General features: G+C 30.6%; 1 protein-coding gene and 11 non-coding genes across 12 annotated transcripts in view; 6 read left to right on the top strand and 6 right to left on the bottom strand.

Annotated features, from left to right (window-relative positions):
- The first annotated feature begins 14,767 nt into the window (after positions 1-14,767).
- Positions 14,768-14,840, top strand: Trnav-aac. Its single transcript has one exon. It is a non-coding gene; the product is annotated as a tRNA-Val (tRNA).
- A 340-nt stretch (positions 14,841-15,180) lies between these two features.
- Trnak-uuu lies at positions 15,181-15,253 on the top strand. Its single transcript has one exon. It is a non-coding gene; the product is annotated as a tRNA-Lys (tRNA).
- A 561-nt stretch (positions 15,254-15,814) lies between these two features.
- Trnag-gcc lies at positions 15,815-15,885 on the bottom strand. Its single transcript has one exon. It is a non-coding gene; the product is annotated as a tRNA-Gly (tRNA).
- A 251-nt stretch (positions 15,886-16,136) lies between these two features.
- Trnag-gcc lies at positions 16,137-16,207 on the top strand. Its single transcript has one exon. It is a non-coding gene; the product is annotated as a tRNA-Gly (tRNA).
- Positions 16,208-16,377: 170 nt separating this feature from the next.
- Positions 16,378-16,450, bottom strand: Trnak-uuu. Its single transcript has one exon. It is a non-coding gene; the product is annotated as a tRNA-Lys (tRNA).
- Positions 16,451-16,944: 494 nt separating this feature from the next.
- Positions 16,945-23,006, bottom strand: part of LOC119599729 (protein spaetzle 3) — a 38,111-nt gene continuing 32,049 nt past the window's right edge. Inside the window, exons 4-6 of the mRNA XM_037949627.1 lie at positions 18,743-19,063; positions 18,554-18,679; positions 16,945-17,297 (exon numbers count right to left, since the gene is read on the bottom strand). Of these exons, the coding sequence (XP_037805555.1) occupies positions 17,141-17,297; positions 18,554-18,679; positions 18,743-19,063 (604 nt within the window). The 3' untranslated portion in view covers positions 16,945-17,140. The remainder of the gene's footprint in view (positions 17,298-18,553; positions 18,680-18,742; positions 19,064-23,006) is intronic.
- On the top strand, positions 20,245-20,315 carry Trnag-gcc. Its single transcript has one exon. It is a non-coding gene; the product is annotated as a tRNA-Gly (tRNA).
- On the top strand, positions 20,928-20,998 carry Trnag-gcc. The gene has a single exon. It is a non-coding gene; the product is annotated as a tRNA-Gly (tRNA).
- On the bottom strand, positions 21,148-21,220 carry Trnak-uuu. Its single transcript has one exon. It is a non-coding gene; the product is annotated as a tRNA-Lys (tRNA).
- Trnak-uuu lies at positions 21,562-21,634 on the bottom strand. Its single transcript has one exon. It is a non-coding gene; the product is annotated as a tRNA-Lys (tRNA).
- Trnak-uuu lies at positions 22,200-22,272 on the bottom strand. The gene has a single exon. It is a non-coding gene; the product is annotated as a tRNA-Lys (tRNA).
- Positions 22,709-22,779, top strand: Trnag-gcc. Its single transcript has one exon. It is a non-coding gene; the product is annotated as a tRNA-Gly (tRNA).

Raw genomic sequence — 23,006 nt, 5'->3', positions numbered from 1 at the left:
CTATGACAAAAATTGAGGGCAAAGCCCAGAACAAAAAAAAATAATAAAAATACTTTTCTTCTAGTAGTAAAATAAGAAAGTAAATGAAATAACCAACTCCCTGCCACATGAATGTACACAAGGTATTTCTTACGATTTGCAAGTATTTATGAATTTTCTTTTCCTTTATTTTGTTGGTATTGTAATAAAAACGGAACAAATAAATAAAAAACACGTTCTACCTTAGAAGTTGTTAAATCCTTAAGTATGACATCATCATTGTTATAATACTTGTTATATGCACCATATTCTTGTGGTAGTCTTAGTTGTTGTTGCTATTATTCTTACAAGTGTTCAAATGGAAATAAAGATTTGTTTTGAATTTTTTCATATGGCAAATGAAGATGTAAATTTTTAAGCCAAAGGATATAAATGTAGAAAAATATTTTGTATATTTGTTGTTGCTTTTTACATTAAAAATAGGATTACATTAAATGACAATTATCTTAATAGAAAATATTAAATTTTCATAATATCTAGTATTCATGTTGAGAAATAATATATATATATATAAAACTTTTAAGTTGGATGAAATAAATATTGGAAAACATAGTCTATAGTATAGTCTAGTCTATAGTGTAGTCTATAGTCTAATCTAGTCTATAATCTAGTTTATAGTCTAGTCTATAGTCTGGTCTATAGTCAGTCTATAGTCTAGTCTATAGTCTAGTCTATAGTCTAGTCTATAGTCTAGTCTATAGTCTAGTCTATAGTCTAGTCTATAGTCTAGTCTATAGTCTAGTCTATAGTCTAGTCTATAGTCTAGTCTATAGTCTAGTCTATAGTCTAGTCTATAGTTAGTCTACAGTCTAGTCTATAGTCTAGTCTATAGTCTAGTCTATAGTCTAGTCTATAAGTCTAGTCTCATAAGGCTAGTCTATAGTCGAGCTTCTATAGTCTAGTCTAGTCTAGCTATAGTCTAGTCTATAGTCTAGTCTATAGTTAGTCTATAGTAGTCTATAGTCTATGTCTATAGTCTAGTCTATAGTCTAGTCTATAGTCTAGTCTATAGTCTAGTCTATAGTCTAGTCTATAGTCTAGTCTATAGTCTAGTCTATAGTCTAGTCTATAGTCTAGTCTATAGTCTAGTCTATAGTCTAGTCTATAGTCTAGTCTATAGTCTAGTCTATAGTTAGTCTATAGTCTAGTCTATAGTCTAGTCTATAGTCTAGTCTATAGTCAGTCTATAGATTACGTCTATAGTCTAGTCTATAGTCTAGTCTATAGTCTAGTCTATAGGTCTAGTCTATAGTCTAGTTCTATTAGTCTAGTCTATAGTCTAGTCTATAGTCTAGTCTATAGTCTAGTTTCTATAGTCTAGTCTATAGTCTAGTCTATAGTCTAGTCTATAGTCTAGTCTATAGTCTAGTCTATAGTCTAGTCTATTAAGTCTAGTCTATAGGTCTAGTCTATAGTCTAGTCTATAGTCTAGTCATATAGTCTAGTCTATAGTCTAGTCTATAGTCTAGTCTCTAATCTAGTCTCTATAGTCTAGTCTATAGTCTAGTCTATAGTCTAGTCTATAGTCTAGTCTATAGTCTAGTCTATAGTCTAGTCTATAGTCTAGTCTAGTCTATAGTCTAGTCTATAGTCTAGTCTATAGTCTAGTCTATAGTCTAGTCTATAGTCTAGTCTATAGTCTAGTCTATAGTCTAGTCTATAGTCTAGTCTATAGTCTAGTCTATAGTCTAGTATAGTCTAGTCTATAGTCTAGTCTATAGTCTAGTCTATAGTCTAGTCTATAGTCTAGTCTATAGTCTAGTCTATAGTCTAGTCTATAGTCTAGTCTATAGTCTAGTCTATAGTCTAGTCTATAGTCTAGTCTATAGTCTAGTCTATAGTCTAGTCTATAGTCTAGTCTATAGTCTAGTCTAGTCTAGTCTATAGTCAGTTAGTCTAGTATATAGTCTAGTCTATAGTCTAGTCTATAGTCTAGTCTAGTCTATAGTCTAGTCTATAGTCTAGTCTATAGTCTAGTCTATAGTCTAGTCTATAGTCTAGTCTATAGTCTAGTCTATAGTCTAGTCTATAGTCTAGTCTATAGTCTAGTCTATAGTCTAGTCTATAGTCTAGTCTACACTCTTACTTTTGTAAGAAAAATTTAAATGGAACAACATCAAAAAAAGAGAATCCCCCTGCTGCCAGTTACATTTTTTTAGTATTTAACAAAATTGTTTGTTAAAACTGATGACGATAACAACGTTCATTTTGGCATTGTTGACATCGAAACAAAAGCCAAAGGTTGACGCCGCAAACCAATGAAAAAAAATTGTTTTCCTTTTTTATTTGTTTTTATAATTTTTCTTTTTGGCGTTTTCTGTAAACTAAACAAAAAATAATAAAAATACCAAAAGAAAGAGTAAAGTGCATAAAAATAATGAAAATAAATTAAATGTCATTTTAGAGTAATTTTCATACAATTTCATTTCTTTTGTTTGTTTTTCTACAGTATTTTTTTTTTTCCTTAATGCCACACTTCAATTTCTATAGAAAAATGTCAAATTTCAACTGCTACGTCTACTCTAATGGCTACCAACTGGCCGTCTATACAAAGCCAATTTGTAAGATAACTCTCTACTGTTTATACAATATTTAGTAGTATGTCGTATCTTTACACTAGTTGTGGAAATATTGCAACTGCTTTTAACTGAATAAGACAAGGCAAAGGATGCTGCTGCTGTTCCAAAGTATTGGTATTGTCTTTAATAGTTAAGTTACTTAAAGTTTACAGCCTTTTGGAGTACAAGTACGAGCATAAGACAATGACATCTGTTGTGTCATGTTTAACAACAACAGAGTCGAACCAACTGAACGAATGAACCTTCAGTCAGGCACAACAATGACGGCCAACCAGCCAGTCAGCAAACACGACAGTCAACCTAAGTCAAGTTTATGCACTTTTTGTTTTTACAATTATTGTTGCTGACTTACTAAGCAATTTTCGTTTTTTTTTTAGATTTAGTTACCCTGTAGTTTTGGAAATTTATACCTTTCCGGCTTTAACACTACTATAGGTTTTACTAGGTACTTCTCCGTACTCTGGTCTTTAACGAAAAGTCTCTATATACAAAATAAAATTATTCACAAAAATAGAACTGAACTAGAACTGAACTAGAACTGAACTAGAACTGAACTAGAACTGAACTAGAACGAACTAGAACTGAACTAGAACTGAACTAGAACTGAACTAGAACTGACTAGAACTGAACTAGAACTGAACTAGAACTGAACTAGAACTGAACTAGAACTGAACTAGAACTAGAACTGAACTAGAACTGAACTAGAACTGAACTAGAACTGAACTAGAACTGAACTAGAACTGAACTAGAACTGAACTAGAACTGAACTAGAACTGAACTAGAACTGAACTAGAACTGAACTAGAAACTGAACTAGAACTGAACTAGAACTGAACTAGAACTGAACTAGAACTGAACTAGAACTGAACTAGAACTGAACTAGAACTGAACTAGAAACTGAACTAGAACTGAACTAGAACTGAACTAGAACTGAACTAGAACTGAACTAGAACTGAACTAGAACTGAACTAGAACTGAACTAGAACTGAACTAGAACTGAACTAGAACTGAACTAGAACTGAACTAGAACTGAACTAGAACTGAACTAGAACTGAACTAGAACTGAACTAGAACTGAACTAGAACAGAACTGAACTAGAACTGAACTAGAACTGAACTAGAACTGAACTAGAACTGAACTAGAACTGAACTAGAACTGAACTAGAACTGAACTGAACTAGAACTGAACTAGAACTGACTAGAACTGAACTAGAACTGAACTAGAACTAACTGACCTAGAACTGAACTAGAACTGAACTAGAACTGAACTAGAACTGAACTAGAACTGAACTAGAACTGAACTAGAACTGAACTAGAACTGAACTAGAACTGAACTAGAACTGAACTAGAACTGAACTAGAACTGAACTAGAATTGAACTAGAACTGAACTAGACTGAACTAGAACTGAACTAGAACTGAACTAGAACTGAACTAGAACTGAGCTAGAACTGAACTAGAACTGAACTGAACTGAACTGAACTGAACTAGAACTGAACTGAACTAGAACTGAACTAGAACTGAACTAGAACTGAACTAGAACTGAACTAGAAGTGAACTAGAAGTGAACTAGAAGTGAACTAGAAGTGAACTAGAAGTGAACTAGAACTGAACTAGAACTGAACTAGAACTGAACTAGAACTGAACTAGAACTGAACTAGAACTGAACTAGAACTGAACTAGAACTGAACTAGAACTGAACTAGAACTGAACTAGAACTGAACTAGAACTGAACTAGAACTGAACTAGAACTGAACTAGAACTGAACTAGAACTGAACTAGAACTGAACTAGAACTGAACTAGAACTGAACTAGAACTGAACTAGAACTGAACTAGAACTGAACTAGAACTGAACTAGAACTGAACTAGAACTGAACTAGAACTGAACTAGAACTGAACTAGAACTGAACTAGAACTGAACTAGAACTGAACTAGAACTGAACTAGAACTGAACTAGAACTGAACTAGAACTGAACTAGAACTGATGTAAAACTGAACTAGAAATGAACTAGAACTGAACTGGAACTGAACTAGAACTGAACTAGAACTGAACTAGAACTGAACTAGAACTGAACTAGAACTGAACTAGAACTGAACTAGAACTGAACTAGAACTGAACTAGAACTGAACTAAAACTGAACTAGAACTGAACTAGAACTGAACTAGAACTGAACTAGAACTGAACTAGAACTTAACTAGAACTGAACTAGAACTGAACTAGAACTGAACTAGAACTTAACTAGAACTGAACTAGAACTGAACTAGAACTGAACTAGAACTGAACTAGAACTGAACTAGAACTGAACTAGAACTGAACTAGAACTGAACTAGAACTTAACTTTGAAATCAAACACACTAATCCGGAAATTGGCTTTTCTTTGGAGTTTGTTTAGGGAAAGTAAATTGCCGCTATCTGAACCAGTTTCATGTATTACAGGGTATTTTCCTCCAACGTCTAAAGTTGTAGTCATATTTTACTTAAAAAAAAAAAAAAAACAAACAAACAAATGTTCAAACCATAAATGTTGTAATCGAAATACATAGTTATTTTAAGTATCTGGTGATTACTAAGTATTAGTTGCACTTTATTCATTCACTGAATTTTTTCCAGCTACCTCACTCTGACTCTGGGCTACTACTACTATTGCTGACTCTTCAGCCTAAAAGCCTCCTCGAATTTAAGTGTTATTTACAAATACTTTGACATAAAATTTTAAGTTTACGTAGGTTTATGAACTTAGGCAATATTTTGGTGGCAAAAAAAGATACATAAAATGTATTTGAAATAAATTACTCGAATAAATAATTATAGTGAACAAATTTATTATCTATAATCAAAATAATATGATCGGACAAATATTTGCCCACATTGAATACAAGACACATTAGTGTGAAAATAAAATGAGATGTTTAATTTTTGTAAAGGAAATAGAAAAATAGTATAAGTATAATGTATTGAAAATAGAAATGTTCAAGAAACATGATTAACATACCGAACATTTTTATTCTATATAAAATATTTAAACTTTTCTTCTTTAAACATTTGCAAATTTAATATTAACAAATTGTATTTATAAGTTAATATTTACTCTAATTCACACTCTATAAACAATAACAAATACTTTTTACTTTGTTAATACAATTTCTTGCCCTACGCTCGAGTATTCCCCAAACCACACGTCTAGTCACGTGCTGATATTTTTCAATTTGTAAATCCATTTTTCCATCAAGTGGCACTACTGTGTGTTCGAACTTCCTTTAGTCCCTTTTTTGCTGTTTGTAGCACTATTTACAAATGCAAAGTGTAAACACTTGAATACACTCAATCCAACGAGACACAGCCGCGACCTGACACATGTTGTTCTTTAGACCTTTTGTGTAACCAAAAGATGAGGAAAACGGGGAGCAGCCCATAATGGAATTTATAACCAAATTTGCTACGGCACACTCTATACTTTTTTGTCTTCTTATTTTTTGTGTAGTTTTTCATTATTAAAGTCATTCGATTACAACAATAGCTGTAATTTTTAATCTTCTCTTTTTTTATTCCTTATTTTTTTGGAGTGAGAATATGGCACCAACTGGTGACATTGGTCATAATCAGCACATGCATATATATGGTGTTAGTCCTCTTTTTAATTTTATAATGTGTCTTTTAGTAAAGGACGTAAAAATAATTTATCTAGTGGTTGCAAGGGTGTGTAGGAAGGATACGCATGTTGTTAATTCTGTTTGGTATTTGAAGATAAATATTGAATTTATTCCTTTTTTTCAACTGAATTATTTGTTTATTTTTATCTTAAATTTTGTTTGATTATTGATAAATGTCAATAGCTGTCAAATTTGTTATGATACTGTCAAATGTGACAGATATTTTGAGAGTCTTTGAATTTTTTTAATGGAATTATAATTTGCGATTATAATCAAGAGTAATTTTCCCACAGACTATTTCCTTGGAATGATAGTAATAATAATAATTATGAGTTGTAGTTTTGGAATTTATTCTTTGGTTTTGGATTTAAAAATAATGTAAGTGAATTTTTTCAATTATCTGTTTAAAATCGTTTTTGATTTCCATAAAAATGTGAAAACTTTCTTTTCTAACAAGTATTTCGAAGGCAAAACCCCGTTAGAAAAGTACCGAAATTGATATCCATGATTACACCCAGTAATCATTTTAACAACCACCGTTATCGTTGCAACAACGCATTGTTGTCATTTCGTCAAAGCAATGTTCAGTTTGACAACATAGCGTTGTCACTTTGGTAACACATAAAGATAAACCATATAAATAAATATAAAAAAACAAGTAAAAATTTATAATCGGGCATGGCCAACCATATGATACCCTACATCAGTGATTATGTTACAAATTTTGATTACTTTTTTAATAATAAAGTATTTAATTTAATTTTTACCTTAAATCAGGAATATTTTAACAATTTGTTGACCAAAAAAGGGATTTTCTAAAAGAGGGGTTATATAGGTTCAGGGGGTTAATATGGTCCTATCCTAGTAAATTTTGGTAGAGGAATTTACGTCTACATCAGTTATTTATGCAGAATATCATCGAGACATTAGGGTTTATAAGTGAAATTTGACAATGATGTAATTTTCTGAAGGGGACTTTGTATGGGGATGGGGTCAAACGAAGCCCGATCGTTACGAAAATCAGCAGTATCATAAAGACTCATATAAAACTAAGTTTTGCCGACTTTTGAAGTGATACCAGAACATTTAACATATTTATGAGCTCAAAAGCCCTATTCGGGAGGTACGGTTATATATGGGCTATACAAAATAATAGACCGATTTTAACCATTTTCAATAGGCTTTGTCCTTGGATCAAAAGAAGAGTATGTGCCAAATTTCATCACAGCACAAGGTTTATATGGACACACAGACGGATGGACGGACGGACAGACGGACGGACATAGCTAAATCGACTCAAAAAGTGATTCTGAGCCGCATAATACCCACCCCACTATAGTGGTGTAGAGTATAAAAATTGAATTTTCATAGTTTGTCGCCACCAGTAGTAGATCGAATCTCCGTTTATGATTTGACAAAATCATATAAAATTTAAGTTTTTATCAATAAAAATGAAGTTTTTATTGATTTGATAACGTCATGTATTTTTATATTTTTGTTGTTGATTTGACAACTATTCGTACATTATTTGACAACGGGTGTTATTGAATAATTAGTTAAAATTATTAAAGTTATTAGAATTTTCAACATGTATATAAATCATAATTTAAAAAAGTACCTAAAAGACATTTTTTATACTATATACTAGTTGTAAGATTTTTGCTGGTTTTTATAATGAACTAAATATTGATTCCATACCCATCCCAAAATCGAATGAAACTGTTTGAAATCCGTCAATTATATCACTTAGCTGCTATATAACCGAAACCTCTGAATAGAACTCAATTAAGTTTTTTACAGTTCAATTCATAATATATCCATAGTAGCATACAAATCGGATCGTGTACTAACTTCCTAACACCAATTCACTTTTTAGTCTTTCAAAAATGTCTTAACTTATTAAACAAATAGCTAAATTTTATAAATATTATATTTAAAATAAATAATAAGAATATTTTTCTACCATTTCTATTATTTTTAAAGTTGACACAGCCAAACTCCAAACAAACTCAAACTTCCAATGTAAATAAATCAAACAAAAGAATATTGCTAACAAAGTTTGAATAAAAAACACATCCTTGAATAAAAAAAGTAGAAAAATAAATCGTTTGAATATTCATATTAAACATAAAAAATCAACCCTTTTATACACAGTATACAAAGACATACAATCCAATATTGTATTTTATTTTATGATGAACAATTTTTTTTAAAGGAATTTTTAATCAAGCACAGCTGCTATGAAAGCCGCACGAACAGAACATTGTTAATCCCGAATTTGTTTATCTATCCACAACCTAGTTTTTTTTTTTGTAGTTCTATACAATGTTCGGTAATTTTAACTTCTCAAACTCAAAAATTTTGACACTTGTTTACGCCGAAAGAAAAAAGATTTGAACCAAATTTGTTTACAGGGTTTTAAACATTGGTAGTTTTTGGCACACTCGAAAATAAATGTTTGTATGAAATAGAAATTCCTTATCAAAACAAGTAAGACCTTGAATATACAACTACCTAAAAACTTAGGGTCTATTGACTACTCGATAGGGCCATATAGGTATAGCTTTATCATGCTTTCAATAGATCATGCTATATTGTATTGTTATTGCTGGGTTTGACAGCCCTTGGCCGAATAATGCTGGTCATTCCAGTACGAAGAACCGGCTGTTTTGGGAATATATAGTTTAAAACTATTTTGAGGGTCCAGAATAGAATATCTCCTACGACCATGATCAATTGTACTCAGGGTTAAAGATCACTTGAATATTTTGTTCAATATCGGATTTATATGTATATCTGAAAAGATTAATCAAAAAAGTGCTCTATCAATTTAAAAAAGGAGATCATATACTAAACTATTTTGAGAAAAAGACAACTTTTCAACTAACATATTTTTCTGAGTTTTCATTTTTTCAACTTCATCTGAGATTTTATCAAGTGATTTTTCATGTTAGCAAGTGAGCGTGCAAATACACACACTAAACGTGCTACAAAATCCCATATTAAATTTCAATGTCACCAGTGTGCAACATATCCTTTTACAACCAACTAAAAAAAAATAAACTTTTGCCATTAACACCCACCACCCTGTTAATGACTTTCTTTCATCAAAACGATTAAATTGTTCAATTTGAATTAAACCTTATTAAAAATATACTTAACTGTATTTTGACAGTACATACCTCGTCGCAAGTAGAAAAAAAGGGTTTATTACTGTTTATTTAAGCCTTGTTTATGCAACAGAAGCGGAACTCTTTTGGGGTTGTTGCTGCAAAATGGGGCGTATTTGTTTTGGCTGTTAAAAAAAAGGTGTGAGTTTTGTTTATTTAAGTTTTCCTTAACATACATAAAGGACAACAAAATTACTTTAAATATTTTATTTAAACTTGTTTGTTTATTTTCAAAGGATTAATAAAGTTAAAAAGGGGATGTCATTAGAAAGGATATTGAAATTAGAGACAAGTTATAAAGTACATCTGCTAGATAAATGTTAGTTTAAAATAACAAATAGGTGGGGTTGGCTTTATTAGATTTATTTCAAAGAAAATTTATGTAAAATTTTTTTCATTAATTAACATGAGTCATTAACTACTTCTGGATTAAGTTTCATTTAAAATCCGACAAAAAAAGCTAATTTATAATTTAAAATTTAATTTCAATTAGTTTCACTTGCTATAAAATTATTAATTTATTAGCTATAAATTTAATTAAATTGTTTAAAATATTATACAAAATTTCCGTTTTTAAACAATTTATCACCACAAACTTTCTTTTAACCATTTTAATACACAGTTTGTAATTAAAAATAAATTACAATTTCTCGAAATAAATTTTTAAGATTTATTTAATTTTTGTAGTAAAATTTAATATTTAACTTTAATCCATACACACAATTAAAACTGAAGTAATAATCAGCCATAAATTAATAAATATTTTCCCTTTTTTCTGTTAAATGTTATTTTATATTTATTACAAAAAAAATTAAACTGCATAAAAACCCCACATTACACAAAGATGTTTTTATTATCACTATTATTGGTCTCTAGCACACAACTTGCCATTGCCATTATTAACACTTATATTTTTCTCCCTTTTCTCTAACATTAAAACCAAAAAAATAAAACAAAACATTGACGCATCACACCATCCACATCCATCCAACAGCCATAATTTAACAGCAACACCATGTGCATGATGGCCGGGTCTGCTGTACATAGTCCTTCCACACAATGTGCAACACTTGGCTTTGACACTTTGGTTTTCCTATGCTTTAATATCACAGTCTTTTTATTCCTCTTATTTCAAAGCGAATGGACAAAACATAATGTTAGAATATCCAACCTAGACCACTAGTCTAGTCGGTTGGACTGATAACAGCAAAAAATTGAGAAAAAAAAGTATTTTAAATAAATAAAACATACAAGTAGAAACGGACTTTAGAAAGAATGTTGGATGCGGTTGCAGAGAATGATGCAATGGTGCATAATTTTAAGAGTTAAAAAGAATTCATTCTTTACCTTAACCAAGATTTTACAATATCTCTCCATAGATATAGAACTTGGATTAAATCCATGTAAAAGCTTAACTTAAATCAAGTACAAATAGAATCAAACATTTTGACATTCTCTTAAATGAATTTCTAAAGCCAAAGTCTGTGGAAAGAGCTTTAGTTATCTCAGTAGCTGGAAATATTTCCACAAAATATCGGAATAGTTGATATTTTCTTATTTTAATTAATTCTAAGAAGTATGAATGAATCTTATTAATTTAATACTTAACAGTTTCTCTTAGCAGCAGGACATTCACAGAGAAGATGGAAGACCGTTTCTTCCTTTTCCCTGCAACTGCGACAGTACTCATTGAAGGGTAGCCAAGCCGACTTGCATATCTTCCTAGCACCTAGTGTCTTGTTATTACTGCTATCAACCGCGATATATACCACGTATTTCGGGATATGGTAAAATCATAAATGAAAATTTTAGAAAATTTTTTCTATAATGGAATTTTCATAGAAATTTTTTTGTATAAAATAATTTTCAATACAACTTTTTTTGTATCACAGAATTTTCTAAAGAAAATTTTTGTATAACAGAACTTTCTATAGAATAAAAAATTCAGAAAGTACCGTTTGAAGAACGAAAAAGTACCAAAAGGTCCCCTTTTAAAGCTTCTCACTTAATCCGGACTTAGAGCATGCTTAATTACATACTTCTAGGTTCAATATTATAGAAAATGCAAAAATTACCTTTTGAAGAACGAAAAAGTACCAAAAAGTCACATTTTATATGTTCCCACTTACTCCGGGCTCTACGCGTTTAATTTCATGTTTCTAGATTCAATATTATAGAAAATTCAAAAAGTACCATTTGAAGAACGAAAACGTACCAAAAAGTTCCCTTTTAATAGATTATCATTTACTCCGAGCTCTATATGCTTAATTCCATGATTCTAAGTTAAGTTTAATAGAAAACTCAAAAAAGTACCAGTCTAAGTACGATAAAGTACCAATAAGTTCAATATAATAGAAAACTCAAAAAGTACCAGTCGAAGGACAAAAATGTCCCCTTTTATAGATTCTCTTTTACTCCGAGCTCTACATGCTTCATTTCATGTTTCTAGGTTCAATATTATAAAAAACTCCAAAAGTACCAGTTAAAAAAAGAACAAAAAGGTAGCAAAAGGTCCCATTTTATACGATCTCATTTACTCTGGGCTCTACATGCTTAATTTCTTGTTTCTAGGTTCATTATTATAGAAAATTAAAAAAAAAATACAATTTAAGAAACGAAAAAGTACCAAAAATTTCCCTTTTATAGAATCTCATTAACTCCGGGCTCCACATACTTAATTCCATGTTTCTAGGATTGATATTATAAAAATCTCAAAAAGTACCAGTTCAAAAACTAAAAAATACAAAAAATATTCCTTTGTGCTGGAGTTCCAAGTAATACCCCATTGGCATATTTAGTGTTACTAAATCTACCAATTTCTCCAATTTTATTAAAATTGGGTCAATGAGTTTGAATAAAATTAATTTTTCCTTTTTTCCACCTTTTGGTACTTTTTTCTCCCTATTGAAGTAATAAACATTGTATTCCGAAAAGTTCCAATATCATAGTGGGAGCCCATCATTAAATATTCATTCACATTTACAAATCAATACATAGGAAACAATGTTTTATGCAAAAAGTACCACAAATAGGTACAATTTTCAGCCCTTAAACGACTGAATATTCAAAAAGTACTAAATTCGTATTTTTATTTTTTCGTTAAGTTATGAAGGAGTCAAAAATATCTTTTGTATGTTCACTGGTTTAAAAGATACATGGGGTGCAAAAAAAGTGCCAAAATACAGTTTTTACCCGTTTATTCCCTAAAGGGACCGAATTTTAAAAAAGTACCAGACACCTGTCTGCTTATTTTTTAAATGAACAAGCTTTAAACTGTTTTTGTATTTTTTCTAGTTTAGGAGATATGAGGTTACCGAATTTACCCGTTTTTACCCCCTAAACATTCGAAAAAATCCCGTGTTAATGGTACTATTTGGTGGGAGACCAACCTCCTGTCCAAATTTCATCTCTTTAGCTTCAACCGCTTAGGCTGTGCGACGATGAATCAGTCAGTCAGTGAGTCAGTAAAGTTAACAATTTTCTTAGGAAAGCTGGTGTATGAAGGATTTCTTTTAAACTATCTTTGGTATAATAATAGTTCCTTCGAAAATTAATTACTTTTAATGATTAAATTCTTTAACTCACCATCGAATGTAAAATAAATGTTCCCCTCAATATTTTGTCATTATTAGTTGTTGAACATCTCAACAACAAATAACAGAACAGAAAATACCAGCAATTAAGAGAGGGTTGCAATGTGGTTAAACACTTTTCCTTATAGGACACAGAAGAACCAAACAATTGCGATAAAAAGCAAATAACAGTCATTTATGTACTTTCCCTTTAAGTGTTGTGGTGGGTTAACTATTGGTTGTCTGATTGCAGACTCATATTGGTCGAAGGACACTCATAAAAATAAATGATAATACAAGGAAATAGAAATACACTATTAAATGCGACAACTCATTACAATCAAACAATAGTTTAATAAAAAAACAGTAGACCAAGAAGAAAACCGGAGATTATTGCAACTGGATAATGATGACTGAACCATAATAGATATAAATGTTAAGACATTGAAGTAAGTACCACAATTTATTAAAGCCCTAAAAGCGTTGTGGTCTTTTATGGCAAAAGTCAAAGCAAAATTTTAAAACTTAAAATTTAGCTTTTCCTATCTGTGGGCTTTTGTCTTTTAAAAGGGAAGGATGGGTGGTTGGTTGGATTTATAGTCGTAATACTCGTATCAATACAAATTGTTTAAGGATGATTAAACTTTGAAATCTTTAACATTACACACACCCACCCACCTAAACGCATACACATTGTCTGCTTAAAATATCTTAGGATTATAAGTATTTGATTTTCTATATAAATTTAGTTATGTTGTTGATTTTGGCGCGTGTCATCATCATCATCTTCCTGTCATTGCACATTTTGTCATTTTCTTATCTTTTGTATTAAAAATATAGAAAATAAAACTAAACGATGACATTTACATTGTAAAAACTACTGGAAATTACTTTTTTCAGTTTTTTTGCAACAATTTTCGCGTCTGTTGTCTCTGGTTGTTGGTGATAAGCAGTAGGAATAAGTATGTATTTCAGCCATATTGATGATGACTCCTTTTGTTTATTTAGCCTTGGCAGCTGCAGTGTAACACAAATTGTCTTTTTTCGCTTTATATGTATGTTTGTACTATATTTTATACTTATGTCATCAGTTTTGTCAGTTATTGATCTAGTTTTGATGGTTTTGTTTTTTTTATCACAAGAACTTTGACTTTAAGAAATGTTTAATGTCGTTTTTTAATGGGTCTGTGATATATCAAAAAAAATGCAATGTTGTTAGTAAAAGTTAGTTTTATTTGATGGCTGTGCTTTGTTTTTGTAGAATTCAGATTTAACTTTTGTCTTTCCATTTGTAACATGTTTAAAAAATTTTTATTGGAATCTCGGAAGGAAATTTTATTTTCATATTTTATATGATAAATACTCAAAAAATATTTAAAAACTGAGTTAGACTTACAGAATTATATTATTTCTATATATGAATTTTATCCTAAGACGATATATCCACCCATCTTCCTGATAAGACAATTTTACTCCCATCCAAAAAATGTTTTTTTCTTAATCACTAACTATAAATTAATTATCTATTGATTTTTCTTATATAAATTGATTTAAGTCTATGTATGTATGTACAATATATTTAAATATAAAAACCTGAAAAAATTAAATTTATTTAAATAGGTACATTTTAAATAACTTATTGTATTGATAAGCTCCCTTTCTAGTAATAAATACCAAATAGGCTACTAAGAGCACAATGACCACTACTTTAATTAAAATCGGCGGTACTAGTCCTTAGCCATCTCACTCATCACCATGTGTTTCCGTGGTGTAGTGGTTATCACATCCGCCTAACACGCGGAAGGCCCCCGGTTCGATCCCGGGCGGAAACATGAATGAATTTTTTATGAAACATATATAAACAATTCATATGAATTTTATTAAATTTTAACTAAATTTTTCCACTATATTTTTTTAAATAATTAAAAGAAACAATTTAATAGTTTGAAACTATAAACTCATTTTATTTTACTTTCGCGCTAAAACATGCTTTAGTATTTTATCAATTATTCTCACCACTTTTAGTACTAATTTTATTTTAAGTAAGGTTTTCCTCCATGTTAGCTAATACAAACACCATAACAGCTTTTACACCATAGAATTTCACCTTTATCAACATTAGCATATGTTTAGTCCGTTATAAATAACGTATTAGTTTCCACCTCTCCATGTGCCCGGGTAGCTCAGTCGGTAGAGCATTGGACTTTTAATCCAAGGGTCCAGGGTTCAAGTCCCTGCTCGGGCGAGATAGTTTTTTTCGACATTTTGATCACATTCGGATCTTTTAAATCTTTTTTTAAGTATTCATATGTTCCAATTAATGTTGATAGCATTGCAGAGAGAAAACCACGACCCTTTCTTTTTTATGAACTCCACTTCTAATCAGTTTCGACTAAATTTTCACTTCTAGTGTTTGCTTTAATATCGCTTTTCTGATTATATTGAAAGTAGTTGCAGAATTAAGGTAATCGCAAAACTACTCCCCTGGAAACATGCTAAAAACTTTCAAATAAGGAAGAAGACTCAAGAATACGTCAACTTAAAATAAAACTATGTTTATGGGAACCTTTTTCGTTATTAATATATGTAATTAGAAATATACATATTCCGATGATATGGAACTTTGTTTGACTCTAAAATCCCTTTTTGTGCGCAGGGCGACAAATTAAAGGTTCAAACTAGTTAATAATATTAAGAAATTAGAGAAACGGCGGGGAGATATGATGACAATACAATATCATTTACTCTTCCATTTTGGAACCGTTTTCCCGCCAGTCCTTTTAGTTAATTAAAAAAAAAAGTAAGTTGCATCGGCCGGGAATCGAACCCGGGCCGCCCGCGTGGCAGGCGAGCATTCTACCACTGAACCACCGATGCTTGTTGGTTTGATTTAACAAATATATGTTGTAATCCGTAATGTAAACTTAAAAATTTCTAATAATGTTCCAGCTAGATACAATAAAAAATTAACTTGTTCGTAATTTTATCCTAAAAAAACTGCACCAGCTTCTTTAATAGTTTTTGTATCTAAAAGATACTTGTGGTTTTTTAGTAACTGGAAATATTTATAATAGTTTTTCATGGAGCCACTTTAACAAAACTAATTTTAGTCTTATCAATTCCAAGAAGCATCGGTGGTTCAGTGGTAGAATGCTCGCCTGCCACGCGGGCGGCCCGGGTTCGATTCCCGGCCGATGCAATACCATTTTTTTTTAAAATTCATAGAAAATTGAAGTACTAGTACTAAAATTAGACAGAATTGAAATGATCTTTTGAAACAAAAAGATTTCCCTGAAAAATTTGCTGTTTGTTTTTATATCTATAAAATTTAATAAAATATTTCTAAAATAATTAAAAAAAAAGTCAGATCGCCCGAGCAGGGACTTGAACCCTGGACCCTTGGATTAAAAGTCCAATGCTCTACCGACTGAGCTACCCGGGCATGTGGTTCGTGTTGACAATTACTCTATTCTAATCTATGACCCTAGAACATTCTTAATACAGAACATAGTTAATTAACTTACACGTGGTCTCGCATCCTCTGACTCACAATAAAACACCAAAAAACTATTTTCATATTTTGTGATCAATGAATGGAATGAATTTATTTGAGTTTTTATTACGAGAATTATTAAAACTAGCAGCACTTTAAAACTAAAATTAATTCAATTCTTAGCAAATACAAAATACATTATTTTTTTTAACATTATCTTTACTTAATTTTATATTTAGAATTTGACAATGAAACAAATTAACCTTTTAAGGTCTCATGACTTAAAACAAATACAAATAAATTGAACAAATATTTTGGTTAATTTTTTTTTAATATTTATTTGTTCTTTAGGTTTTTATTAATTTGAAATTATTTATTTAACTCTTAAACAACTAAAATACAAGTTTTTCTGTTTCTTTTTTATGTCTTTCAATAAAATTTAAACTTTATTAAGAAATAGTTAAATATTTTCTGTTAATTTTCTTATAATGCTATAAGAATTTAAACTTTTAAGGAAACATTTTAAAAATTAAAAAAAACTCTTTTCATTTAAACATAATGCATATCTTAACTTCTAACTAACTAAAGTCTATTAAAATGTCACTAAGATGTTGTAGTAGTTGCTGTTGTGGCTTTTGCTTAGGGATTGCATCTGCAGACACAGCATGAGGGAAACAAAAACCAATCCATAAAAATACCCTTGCAATCATTGTCTGGATCATAGGCCAATAAACGATGCCATTTGTATTTCTGCTCACAGCCGCATTCACCTTGACAGCGTGATGTATGAGCTTTTCTGTAAGACGAAAAAAAAAATAGTTTTGAATAATTTTAAATGTAAATACACAACAATAGCTTTTAAATTCGTTTTCAAGTTTTCAATTATGTATAACGTATCAACAGAAAAAAAGTTAATCTAAATCGACTTAATTGGTTTTTAAACAAATTTATTTATCGGGTCTGAATTCAACAATTTGTTTTTTTAAATACTCATATTGATAAATAGAAGACTGTTCAATGGGGCTTTATGATGGAAAATTCTAGACGTTTTGAAATTTAAGACTTTTGAACTTTCTTTAATTCAACTTATCTACTTTTATTTATAAATTACAAGATCGATTTATATATCTACTTTGTTAATAGTCGACTTCCTATACAACCCTAATATATGGATGACTTTGGATCAATAATAATAAAATTGTCATTTTAATCTATTTGCATTTAAACTTTCAACGTAATCACATTGTCACCACTTTGTAAGTCGTACTAAGTACTTTTTATTTTATTGATTTTGTAACACATCAAAATATTGATCATAGACCTATTAAAGTATATATATGTATTCTGGGTCCTTATTAAATTCTAAGACGATCTGCCTTTGTATGTGCATCCGTCTGTTGAAAGTACAACAGAGTCCGAACGGACAGAGCTAGAGAGTTAAAATTTTCCTCAAATATTTCTTATAGGTGCACGTTTTCTCATAGCCCCCATACAAGAGCCCTCGCGTAAAACAGCCATAACTGTTTTAAAAATGCGAATATAGCGATGAAATTCGACATAAACAAGATTCATATGAGCCAAATTTTCTCTACCAAATTTTTGGGGGATCGGTTCGTAATTGACCCTATATATGATCCCCTCCAGAATTTTATGAGGATCGGTTAATAATTTACCCTACCCCCCACTTTAGAAAATTACTTTAACACTCATTACTGCCTTAATAATAAGAGTATAGCGATGAAATTCTACATAAGCAAGTTTCTTATAAGTTAAAATCTCTCTACCAAATTTTATGAGGATCGGTCCACAATTGACTCCATCCCCCATATTAGGTCTCCCTCAGAAAGGGACTTTAACGCTCCCTACTGGCTTGAAAATACGAGTATAGTGCTGAAATTCGACATAAGTAAGTTTCTTACGTGCACAAATCTCTCTACCGAATTTTATGAGAATCGCTCCATAATTGACCCTACACCCCCCCCCCCCCCCCTAATAAGGCCCCCTTCAGAAAATTACTTTAACCAAAATTCCTTTTAACTTAATTTTACTTACGAGCATATTTCCTGATGTATGGCCTGTTCAAAATGCTGGGTATTTACAATGGCTCTTATTTTACCAGCTGAATTCGAAGCCCAATAGGGTGTAACTATTTCGATTTTTGATTCACAAGCATCTAATCTGTAATAACATAAAAAAGTAAATCCATTTATATTCCAAAAAAAAACTATTTACAAACATTACCTTCCTGTTGACGTTGAACCATTACCGGGAGCATTTGTGGCCTGTTTAGCATTACGATTACCCTGATTGGTCTGACGTTTATTGCGTAATTTACCGAAATAACTTTCTCCCTGTTCCTCGGCATGTTCCTCCACCTTGTCGTCGGGTACAAATGTGGGAAATACACCCGGTGGTAGGAAAATATCGGGTTCATCTATAAACCGTCTTTTGCGTTTTTTCGTTTGTTGTCGCGGCCCACCATCGCTCATATTCATTTCGAAGTCACCATACATGCGCCGCATTAAGGCCTTGTTATCGTCTATAAATCGTTCAATTTTATCTCTGCAATTAAAGTTTGCAAAAAAAATAATTAATTAAGAATTACTCATAATCATGTTGTTGTAAACGTAGTAAATTGCTAAATTGGTGTGGGTTTTCTAAGTTTTCTATCATAAATCATTGAGGAGGTGTAAAAGTGATAAAAGCAAATATATTGTGTTAAAAAATATAAAATTTTATTCTTTTCAATTAGTGAAAAGAGCAAATACAAAATTATTTTCAATTAAATTTTTTTGATTTCATACAAATTTCGTAACGGCAGTATAGATACCATAGGTTGAGATATTGGGGTTTAGAGTGAAAACGTTTTATCGAAATATAGGAATCTAAAGATAATATAATTTAATTCTGCATCTCCGTGTAAAATTCTAAACAATTGTTATTTTAGGATTCTTTCCTAAAACTGCAATAAATTTTAAAACAAATTAATCTTTCTTTAAATAAAAAAAATGCCAATAAAATAACTAATAATGATGGATAATGTTTTATTACATTATCAATTACTCAATTTGACAGTTTTTATATTGCATTTTAACAAAATAAGTAACCCAAATTTACAACACTAAATTCTAGAAAAAATTGATCAAAACTAGTTTTTTTCATATAATATTTTTTTTATTTATTAATTTCAAAGTTTACTAGTGTAAGTACATATGTATGTAGCTCTATGGCTATAAAATTCATTCATAATAATATTTTCAATTCACTGAAATATTGTCTAGATTTAATGATATTTTTAACAACACGTCTCACCGCCTACAATTAAAAAATCTCAACATTTTCATTTGAAAACTACTTGCATTCATAAATGCTTCAAAAGTGTCAATGTGTAGCTGGTTAATAATTATTTTATTTTATGAGTTTTTAATTTATTAATTTATATATTTAATTTAATTACATTTTTATGTTTGTAAAAGAAAAATTGACAAATTAATTCATATGAAAATGAAATGTTAAAAATTTTATGAAAATTAAAAGTTCAAGTGATCAAAGTTTTAATTTGTTTCGGCAAGTCTTAAAAACAGTATGTATTTCAGAAAATGTTTATGAGTTAAATGATAAGATACATACGTTAAATTTGTATGTACAAATACAATCATTGTAATTTTTAATTTCTTATTAAATTCCCAAATAAATAAATATAACACTCTCTTCTGAGAGAGCGAAAAAGTACCGTTATACAGGCATCGGTGGTTCAGTGGTAGAATGCTCGCCTGCCACGCGGGCGGCCCGGGTTCGATTCCCGGCCGATGCAATATAAATTTTTTACATTTGTTTCTTAAAATTATTGTTAAATATCTTTAATTGTTTTACAATGTTTATGGACCGAAAATTTATAAAGTTGAAAAACCAAAAAAAAAATTAAACTCGCCCGAGCAGGGACCCTTGGATTAAAAGTCCAATGCTCTACCGACTGAGCTACCCGGGCACATAGGATTTAAATAGTTAATGTGACCCGGATTTTGAAAATTCTCAGCTGTAGAATTCTTTCTATTATGTATATTATAACAATTTTGAACATAATCCCAAAATTATTGCTTAAAGGGTGAATTATGATCATTCGCGAAGCAAAATTCCACATCAAAATTTCTCTTTGAGGAATAGGAATTTTTTTTGCACCACATATTTTACTTTTCTTTTCGGATGGAAATGGCTTAAAAATTTTGTAAAATATTAAAATCATGAACACATACTTATAAATTAATTAAGGGGATTTGCAATAATATCTAGCCTGACTTCATTAATACCTAAATACATATTAATTAAAAAATTATTATTCGGAAAGCAAATTCCCCATTCAGATTTCAATTTAAATTCAAAATTTTATGATCTTACGGGTTTTATTTATGCTCGCGATATTTATGGAGCATCGGTGGTTCAGTGGTAGAATGCTCGCCTGCCACGCGGGCGGCCCGGGTTCGATTCCCGGCCGATGCAATTCTACTTTTTTTATACTTTAAAATACATATTATTTAATCGAATGCTGAGGATGACAACAATAACTTCTGTATACAAATCGAATAGATACGCTTTAATTAACAATTTAATTTCCCAAATGTTTAATAATTCTATAAAAAGTTAATAGTCGCCCGAGCAGGGACTTGAACCCTGGACCCTTGGATTAAAAGTCCAATGCTCTACCGACTGAGCTACCCGGGCACATAAAGTGGATAGTGTAGAAATGCTTATTTCAAGAAGACACATGGGATTTATCTGGTTGTTTTTTTGATAAATCTTTTTCAAGGATAAGATTTTGTGATTACATATAAAATTAAAAACAAAAGCTGGTATAAACGGAATTTGCCAGATGGAACAAATTTTTTAATTCGAATAAAATGAAATCCTTATTAAGGATTCCTTAAATTTATTATTTAATTGAAGGCTTATGTTAGGCTTTAATTGATATAAAACCCTAAAAGGATATAAGTATTTGATATTTAATTATAATTTAATTATTATTGATATCCTTTATAATAGAAATTTATATAAAAATTTGTAATCGCCCGAGCAGGGACTTGAACCCTGGACCCTTGGATTAAAAGTCCAATGCTCTACCGACTGAGCTACCCGGGCACATAAAGCAGATAGTCTAAAAATGAATATTTTAAGAAGACACATAGGATGCTTGTTTTTGAAGTCTTTTTCAAGGATATGTTTTAAAAATGGGAATTTCTTTGAAACCGCATAAGGATTACATATAAAATTTTAAATAAAATATTACCGGTCATACACATCTGTATATGAGGTTTGTTATAACAGTACCACGTTAACTTTAGTAGTAAAGGTATAAAATTTCTTTTAAAAACCTTGCAAAATCACAAAGATGTAAAATATCTTTAATACTTTTACAGTGATCAACCCAATGTATCCTTTCTACATAAATTCTTGGATTTAATGTTTTTTATACATCTATCAAATCCATAAAAATGTTGTCACGAAGCATCGGCGGTTCAGTGGTAGAATGCTCGCCTGCCACGCGGGCGGCCCGGGTCCGATTCCCGGCCGATGCAATCATATTTTGCATTCACAACCAATGCCTTTTCCAACGGATTCATAAATTATTGAATTTAAACAAATTTTACAAAAAAAAAAAAAAAAATCATATAAATTTTGTAAAATAAAATTTAAAATATTAACCCGCCCGAGCAGGGACTTGAACCCTGGACCCTTGGATTAAAAGTCCAATGCTCTACCGACTGAGCTACCCGGGCTTACGTAATACGCACTTACCATGTACATCTTTAAAATTTATAATACATAAAAAGTATATCATTCCATCCATCATTTCCTTTTATGTACTTCAAAAAAGGTCCTGTCCTGATCATGATGTTCGCAAATATGTTTATACATATTTTATTTTAATTTGTTTCATGAACATTATTATCATTGACTCATTTTTGAACGAAAGTAAAAGTCTATGCATAAAATGCTCGACAGTTTATTTGCATCAGCATGAACAGGCCAGTAATTAAATAATTTATAATTTTATTTTCTAAGTCTCGAATGCTTTTTTATTGATATGCACCAAAAAGTGCAAACTTAAACGTGGCAACATAGCAGGAAAATTGTATACGATATTTTTACATATCCATGCATATATATTTTAAGCCTTTTAGAAAATTATATATTAACAAATAGATTCACGAAGCATCGGTGGTTCAGTGGTAGAATGCTCGCCTGCCACGCGGGCGGCCCGGGTTCGATTCCCGGCCGATGCAAATCTGACTTTTTTATTAAATAAAACAAAGCTTGTGCTCTGCGACGTGGGGCTTCTTTGGAATTAACATATTGCTCATTTAATTACAAAACCGGCATAAATCAAAAAACTTAGTTTTGAGTAAAACAACATTGAATGTTTGAATGTCGAAATTAATAGCCATCTTTGAAAACAGTCAAAACTTTATGAAAGACTATAATATGACACATATTTTCCAGTATGAACCCA

Source organism: Lucilia sericata, unplaced genomic scaffold, assembly GCF_015586225.1.
Source record: "Lucilia sericata isolate MDLA Ls3-8-SP2 unplaced genomic scaffold, ASM1558622v1 Contig000087F_arrow, whole genome shotgun sequence".
Lineage (NCBI taxonomy): Eukaryota > Metazoa > Arthropoda > Insecta > Diptera > Calliphoridae > Lucilia > Lucilia sericata.
The sequence above is the reverse complement of the archived record's forward strand: the minus strand, read 5'-3'. Positions and strand labels throughout refer to the sequence as shown.